The sequence below is a fragment of the Spinacia oleracea genome, chromosome 4, assembly GCF_020520425.1.
Source record: "Spinacia oleracea cultivar Varoflay chromosome 4, BTI_SOV_V1, whole genome shotgun sequence".
In the NCBI taxonomy this organism is placed as follows: Eukaryota; Viridiplantae; Streptophyta; class Magnoliopsida; order Caryophyllales; family Amaranthaceae; genus Spinacia; species Spinacia oleracea.
In genome coordinates this window covers 141,458,237-141,466,503 of record NC_079490.1, presented here as the reverse complement: position 1 = coordinate 141,466,503, position 8,267 = coordinate 141,458,237, and the positions used below count along the sequence as shown (strand labels likewise).

At 40.2% G+C, this 8,267-nt stretch overlaps 1 protein-coding gene across 1 annotated transcript; it reads left to right on the top strand.

Moving 5' to 3' along the window:
• Positions 1-1,907: 1,907 nt before the first annotated feature.
• On the top strand, positions 1,908-7,043 carry LOC110776231 (uncharacterized). The gene is made up of 12 exons (XM_056826454.1): positions 1,908-2,055; positions 2,926-3,311; positions 3,448-3,534; positions 3,658-4,353; positions 4,441-4,578; positions 4,657-4,881; positions 5,048-6,069; positions 6,150-6,339; positions 6,424-6,516; positions 6,593-6,724; positions 6,818-6,924; positions 7,002-7,043. Exons 2-8 carry the CDS (start codon positions 2,934-2,936, stop codon positions 6,280-6,282), a joined length of 2,679 nt encoding a protein of 892 aa, XP_056682432.1. The 5' UTR covers positions 1,908-2,055; positions 2,926-2,933; the 3' UTR covers positions 6,283-6,339; positions 6,424-6,516; positions 6,593-6,724; positions 6,818-6,924; positions 7,002-7,043.
• Positions 7,044-8,267: the final 1,224 nt, after the last annotated feature.

Sequence of the window (8,267 nt, the reverse complement as noted above, 5' to 3'; positions counted from 1 at the left end):
TTCTCTATGTGTGACTTTGTGATGAATGATTGTTATGGTTAGGGCTAGAAGAGGTTGACGGCTTCAAGAATTGAGATGAGTGATGAGTGATGAGTGATGACTTAGAGGATCTTCTGTTTAATTCTGATGTACTGCAGATGTTGGTTACTACTCACCAGAAAATCAGAAATACGCCACTCTAAGAAAATATGTCTGTAGCACCCACATAGGAATATAGGATCCACATTCATATCCCATCCTAGGAGCTTATCTTTAGTGTTGACCTTACCTAATACTTTGTACATAAATCCCTTCAAGAACTTGTACAATTGCACATATATTATGCACATATTTTGTATAGGTATATAGATTGACATATGTAACAATATACCTCTAAAATTGGGAGATTTCTTTAAACTAAGGAGCGTTTGGTTCGGGGTCTTTATCAAAGGGAAAGGGAATCAACTACTTTGATTCCCTTTTACGTTGTTTGTTAGGTCAAATCAACCATTCCCTTTACCCCCATGATTCCCCCACTTCCCTCTACCATGATTCCCCACACCCCCCCAAGGAATCATCCTTACCCCGAAAGTCCTCTTCACCCAACTACCTTAACTACCACTTTGACCACCTTTGACTATTCATGGCACCACAACATCCGTCAACCACCGGCCCGCTAACACCACTCCGACCACATTCCCGGCTAGCACCACTCTGACAACCACCCAACCACCTCCAACACTACACAACCACCACCAAAAATCTACTCTAATTCCCTCTAAACCACCCAACATCCACAAGACACCCACCTACCACCACGAATTCACCCCTTCTATCACCGAAAATCTAACCTATCACCACGAAACTACCAACCCACCAACGAAATCCACCAAGCCACCACCAAAAACCACTTCAACCACCCGTATTAAACCCTAACCTCCCCCAAAAACAACTCCACTCTCTCCAAAAATAACTTCAACCACTTGAAAATCATGTCTCCTACCCTAAAAACAACACCAATTGCAAATAAAAACCTACAAAGTCACTAGATCTAAGAGATGGAGATGAAGGAGAAGAGAGAGAAAAACAAAGGAAAGAGAGAACGTGGAGGCGCAACGGCGGGGAAGGGGATCGAATCAACAACGACGGAGAAGCGAGGAGGAGGGACGACGTTCCGGCGGACGAGGGGAGGGGGAGAAGTGGTGGTTTTAGATTGAAGGAGGAGTGGTGGTTGTAGATCGAAGGGAAGAGGGGTGTCTGTGGATGATGGGCATTCCTTTTATCTTTTGTAAACCAAACAAGTTGGGAAAGGAAAGGGTTTTGCTTTCCATTCTATTCCTCATATGTTATCGTTCTCCTTTTAATAGGTTGAATTAAAGAATTAAATGGAGTCAATTGACCCTTCTTATTTGAACATAACTTCTCCCCGGCTATAAATCGAGAATACCTCATAATCTATCTTATTATCATAACATGTAAAGAACAGACAATAATTTACTCCATAAATGATCGCAAGAATGTGATTCCATGTCGAATTCGGAGCAACATGAAGAATAAGAGATCAGAGTTGGTGTGGCTAAGCCATGATTACTGGATTACTCTGTAATATTTTGGACAAGATATCATCACATTCCATGACGAATTGGATATAGAAACTAAATAAAGTACCAAGTAGTTTTTTTAGATAAACTAAAGAGTAGTTGTCTGTCTATAGGTTGAGGGCGTCAAAATAGCAGCCATGCATGTATTTGCAAATACATGCCAGGGGCATATTGGTACTTTCGCGCACAATTTGAAAATGCTGAGCAAGCAATTCCATTTGGCTACGTGGACTCCGTAACGGCCAACTTGTCATCCTCACTCACTCCTCACTTGAATCATCTTCCAACTTCTCTCTCTCTCCTTGCGCGATTTCTGAAAACCCAAAAAACGAAATTGAATTTCTAAAAACAATCACTCAATCAAGGTGCGTTTGTTCTCGGAGGAAGCATTCAAGTTCTAGTGACAGAATTTCGCGCAAGAATCATTAGGAATTTGATCGAATTTCTGTTCGTGAAAAAGCCCCAAATTTTCGAGGTAAAACCCTAATTTGAAATTAATTAGGGTTTTTGTTTATATATTTGAAATTATTGTCAATTGTTTATAGATTTGGGCTTGATATGATTTTTGCATAATGTTTGCATAAATTTTAACACCACTTGAGCAAATGTTTGCATAAATTGTATTAATTCGCACTAATTTACCCTATTTTGGTGAGAATGGATTTTTGTTGATTTGTGAATTGCTTGTGCATTAATCCTGATAAAGATGATAAATTGAATGTGATAAAGTGCTTGCATCATTCCTGATAAAGATGATAAATTGATACGATTTAATTAATTGCTTGAGTTGGTTTTATAATTCTGTTTAAATGGTTGAAGTAGTTTCAATTTGTTGGTTAAATGGGAAATAGTGTTAGGTTTTTTTGCCAATAATTTGGTATTGGTATTTGCAATTCATCGAAATAGAAATTGGTCATAACTTTGTTTATAATGAAACTCTGATTGATTTTTTTAGAATAAGGTGGTGGCATGCCTTGTTGTGATGGTGGAGGTGTAGGTGGTGGTGGTGGTGGTGGTGGTGGTGGTGGATGGGTCTCAGTTGTGATGTATCGATGTATGGTATTTGCAAATGTTGCCTTTTTATCTTGTTTTTTGATTGGTGTTTGGGTAGTCGGAAGCCGGTTCTATAAAAAGAGGAGTATGTTGATGTGATTGAATGCATGGTATTTGCAACAAGCTTGTAAGGGTTGTTGCCGTTGTTGTGAAAGTGTTAGGGAACCCCCGCTTCTTGTTTGTCAGTTGTTTGTTGTTAGTTGAATGTTAATCGATGTTGATCGAGTTTGTGTAGTTTGAGTGTCCTGGTATTAGTTGTGTAGTTTGACATTCCTGGTTTAATTTTGTGTAGAAGTTAGTATGGGGAATTTAAAGATGACGAAGAAAGGGGGTGGTTCAAAGAAAGCTGGGAGAACCCCTCCGAAGAAGCATGTTGTGAAACCTAGTGCAAGTGGTAGTAGGAAGAAAAAGAGGCAGAAGCTGGTGTACCAGGAGGCAAGTGAAGATCTAGATGGCGTACAATGCAGCGAGGAGGAAAGTAGTGAAGAGGAGTCCTCCTCCGAGGAGTCCTCCTCTGAGGAGTGCTCTGCTTCATCTTCTGCGTCATCCACGGAAGGGTCAGAAGGTGATTCCTCGTCTTCATCTTCTTCTTCGGAGGAGGAAGAGCCAAGAAAGAGAAAGAGGAAGAAGTCCTCGAAGAAGGCCTCGATGAAGGCCTCAAAAAAGGCCTCGAAGAAGGTAAATTTTAGTATTTTAAGTAATACTAAATTATTGTTTTAAATTAAATAAGTATTATTTGCAATAAAATATAAATTTAAATAAATTTAGTATTATGTTAAATAAGCTTTAACAGGTTTGCGTAATATATTTTCAGGTTTCGAAGAAAAAGAGCAAGAGTGCCGGGGAGATTGTCAAGGCACGTAATCGTGTTGTCTTGACGCATTTACGAACTTGTGAAAAGGTAAATTGTGTTATTTATGTTAGATTTAACATTTGAGTATTAGAATTTCTTTAGTAATGTATTATAAAAGTTATATAATTTATAAAAGTTATATGTATTATTTTTAAAATATTTCTTAATCAGGCCCCTAAAATTATTTGCCGGGTCGAGTCGTTCGTCAAGTTAATCAAGAAACTGGATGATTCAAGACGGGAAGAAGTAGAGAAAATGGGTTTCTCGGGGTTGTTGGAAATGAAGTTGGGGAAGTTGGACAGGAGGTTCTGTTACTGGTTGATGACCAGGGTAGATGCTGAGGGGCATGTAGAGTTTGGGGATGGGAATGTGTTCCGGTTTACCCCGCAACATGTTCAAAGGATTTTTGGGCTGCCAATGGGAACGAAGGATGTTCCTGCACCTGTGGCAATTGATTGGAAGGATCAGCAAATGGTACGTCCTGCCATTGAGCTATTTAAGATGTCCGGTACTGGAGTTGCTGATCCTTCGAAGGATATGGTGTTGTTGGAGAAGGTAGCCAAAGTTGTGGAGGGGGAGAAAGATTCAGCGGGGGAGGTTATACCTCTAAGTACCCCTGGTGAGAAGCTAGCATTTAGGAATGCGTTCTTGGCTGTGGTAGTGGGCCACTTACTTTGCCCTACAGCCATGTGCACCAACCTGTCACACAAATTGATGGCTGTGGTTTCGTTGGGTGGTGTGGCAGAGGAGTACGATTGGTGCACGTGGACTTATAATAGGCTGATGGAACGTGTGGAAGTGTTTTTGAAGAGTTTTTACGATGATGGTTATGCTCGTGGATGCGGTGGCTGTGTTGTGGCCTTAATGGTGAGATTTGTGTCACATTTTAATTTATTTATTTGATTTTATATAACTGCAAATCTAGTTCTAATACTTGTTTGACTAAATTTGCAGATTTTTTACCTTGATCGCTTGGCGGGAACCCCCGTTGATGTAGAACCTTTACCTAGGTTGAAGGTTTGGGGGAACCTGGAAGTGAAAAAAGCAATCAAGAGAGACAAGAGAAAAGGATATGACTATGGTAGATCCAAGGTAATACAAAATTACTTGATGTTTGATTGAAAAATATTTAGTTACGTTGTAATTAACGAGGTACTTATGTATTTGCAGTCAAAGAAGGTGGTTTATGATGGTGAAGTGAGAAACAGTGTTAGTGGCCTGACAAACAAGGAAGTTGACAGGCGGATTGAAATTGTGGATGAGCCGTTGACCGGCAAGGGCACGGAAACTGATCCTAGCAGGGCAGATGTTGGCAATGCAGGGGGAAACGCTGGTGTTTCCCTCTTAGGAAATCTAAGTAGAGATAGTGCCGCTGTACAAGAACTGGCGCATCAGGTAATTTATGTGCAAATCAAGAAACTTGTTTGATTGAATTTAGATTGAGTTTTTGTGTTATTGTTGGTTAGGGTTAGTGTAATTTATGTACAAACCCGAGCGTATGATTGTTTTGGATGTTGAGTTGAGTTGAGTTGTTTTGGTGCACCATGTTTGGTTTGTGCAGGTACTTGAGTTGTTCAAACCCGGGTTGGAGCGTATGATTGTGAATGCTGTGTCCGAGAGGGAATGGTTAGCGAGCGGTAGTGGTATGGGTGTTGGTGGTGATGGCAGTGGGTGGGGTGGTAGTTTGGTTGGCACTGGGGGGTTTGCTGGCAGTGGTTGGGTTGGGCCTCGTGGTGGGTTGGTTGGCACTAGTGGGTTTGGGGGCACTAGGCGGTTTGTTGGCAGAGGTGATTACGGTGTTGGTACGAGTATGGGAATGGGAAGAGGGGCTGGTGGTATGGGAATTGGAAGAGGGCCTTATGGTTTTCTTGGGGGTATGGGAAGAGGGGGTGGTGATGATGATGTAAGTGTAGGTCTAGGTCTAGGTCTTCTTGGGTTTGAGAACGCTCCTCGTCAAGGCTACGATGCTGCTGCTCGAGCACCGATCGACTTTGATGCATTTGCAAGTGGAAAGAATTCAGGAGGATCAGGAGGATCAGGAGGTTCAGGAGGATCAGGTGGAAAGAACATTGCTGGTGGGGGATACTCAGCAGGGGATTCTGGTTCGTTCCACTATAACATTGGTGGTGGGGGTGGCGGTGTTTCAGCTGCTGTTTCGAACGGTCTCTCGACTGCTGCGGCACCTGTTCAGGTCGAGGAAGGTCCTGTTGGGAAGGTTGGAATGGTGGCAGCTTCGTGTGTGAAGCTAGCTAATCAACTTTCGTCTGAGGAGATGCTAGACTCTACAACTGGATCTTCAAAGAAATCAGACGCCGCAGCCGTTCCACCGCAGCCGCCGTTCCACCAGAAAGTTGAGCAAGTGACAAATGTTGAGCAAGTGACAATTGTAGATAAAGGAAAAGAGAAAGAAAAAGAGAACGAGCCAGCAATTACTCCCGGGACTGGGCCCAAGAGAGTGATTAAGCCTGCGTTGTCTTCTGCTGTGTATGAGTTGTCTACGAATCCACAGAGAATTACAGCGTTTGCAAACCGTGTCCTTGTATTCATCCGATCTTGGCGGTCATCAAGGAACATCCCCACCTGGTATGAATATTTAAATAAATCGTTTACGTTTATTTATATTTATTGAATGTGGCTCTAAATTGCAAATGAATTGTATGTAGCCCGGGACCAGAGATGATTAGCTGTGATGGTGGGGTGGCTGATCAAAGGGATTGTTACCACACATTGATGGCGAGCCAATGTGTGAGTTCCGGGTATGTTCGGATGGCGTCCTTTCTGTACACTAAGGTGTAGAGGGTGAAGGAGTTCGTTGGAAAGAGTGAAAGGATATTGCTGACTCCTGATTTTGCCGTAAGTATTGTCGGGTTAACTTTATTTTTCTTTCCCATCTATGTTGGTTTGTATTATCTGACTGTTGTTTTTCTTGGTTCAAAGTTAAGGGTATTGGAACCCAGAGACTCCAACTACATCATAGGCACCAAGTACGGCAAGGTTCTGAAAAACATCTCGTTTACTTCTCTAGCGACGGTATGTTTTATGGTTTAATATATGTGTGGTTAATTTTTAAGTGAAGCAGTTATAACGGGACACCTGTGTGTTACAGGTATTTGTCCCCGTACTGGTCAAAGAACATTGGTGGGGTGTCTGTTTTGACATTAAGGGGAAGACAATAAGATTGATTGATTCGATCTTCAAAAACCCAGCGGAGAAACATGCCGATAACCTTAATGATCTGGTAAATGTTGAGGACTTGACTTTGTATTGATTTTCATAAATTTGTAGGAGTTTGTTGGAGTTAAATATGTGAATATTGGTATACTCGTACCAGGTTAATGCAATGGACACCATGTTCGAGGTGAATGTACCTGGATACCAGACAGGGACAATGAGCAATTGGCGTACTGAGGTCATCAACATAGCAGGCAATGTGGACAAGTAAGTATATATGCGGTTTATTTGTGCCTGTAAAGTTTATTACTTGTTTGACTTAAAAATGTGTAAATGTGTTGTAGTAAGTCGTGCGGGGTTATAATGTTAAGCTGCATGAAGGCATGTGCGCCTCGGTTCGTGGCACAGTATGAAGTGGTAAGTATAATTTTCTCAACTTCAACTTCAAGATTTTGGTCCAACATAGTAGTAGGACTTACATTTTTCCTGATTTTGTAGCATGATTTGGTGAAATTAAGAACGGCCTTAATGCTTGACGACTTGCTGTCGGAATACAATGACGTGACTTACGCCATGCTTGAAGCAATGCTGCCTCGAGCTAGGACAAGGGGGGGTAGTAGTGGTTTGCCCTAAACTGGTTCTTGGATGATTTGCAGGATAATGTGGGTGATCATAGTTGTTGGATAAATTGTTATTAATTTGTAAATTTGGTAGTTGGAAGACTTTGTTGAATATTTAGGATGTATATTGTTGGAAGACTTTAGGATAATATTGCATCATGGATAATATTGTTGTTGTTGTTGCGATTTAGGATCGATTTAGGATCGATTTAGGATCATGGATAATATTGCAGTTGCATCAAGAATTTGTGATCATGGATGGATTGCAGGATGAATATTTCAGGCTAGAGGATGTATTTTTTTGCAGGATGAATATTTCCAAATCTTTGCAAAATATGGCCCAAAGTCTTTGCAAAATATGGCCCAAATTATATGCAAAAAATGACCATATTCGCACCATTTTTTTCAAAAAACAGTATCAATTTTGTACCCTTCTTAACACCATAATCATACACTTAATACCAATTTATATAACACGAATACCATTTTTTAATAATGAGAACCATTCAATGTAAATTAAGTGCAATGAGTACCATTTTTATAACAAATAACACCATTGTTCTATTAATAAAACCATTTTTGATGACTATGTACCATATTGGAGAAAATAGTGGCACACTATTTATAAAGTAATACCATTTTTCATAAAACAATACCATGTATAAACGAGTGAAGTATGGTTTAATTTTAGAAAATGATTAGAGTGAAGTAAAGTATGGTTTAATTTTGAAATTAGGATTAATTTCTACAATTAAGAGTTTAAATATTGTATGAAATTAAGGATATGATTTAACGATTCGATTTATGATTCATATTCACATAACGATTTATGATTCAATTATACAAATCATCCAAATTTACGATTCACATAAGACTCATGGTTACTTAAGAGAACATGGTTCCCTCTAAATCATTTGAATGGGAATTTGATGGTTAATGAGTGAATAATTAGGAATCTTAGTTTGGAAAATAAAATATGGTGAATGACTT

What these genes read in the sequence shown, in the direction of transcription:
- LOC110776231 (XM_056826454.1), top strand. Translation starts at nt 2,934, where the DNA reads ATGGGGAATTTAAAGATGACGAAGAAAGGGGGTGGTTCAAAGAAAGCT. An exon ending in CAAAAAAGGCCTCGAAGAAG is followed by an intron (nt 3,312 to 3,447) that starts GTAAATTTTAGT and finishes ATATATTTTCAG; the next exon opens with GTTTCGAAGAAAAAGAGCAA. An exon ending in ATTTACGAACTTGTGAAAAG is followed by an intron (nt 3,535 to 3,657) that starts GTAAATTGTGTT and finishes TTTCTTAATCAG; the next exon opens with GCCCCTAAAATTATTTGCCG.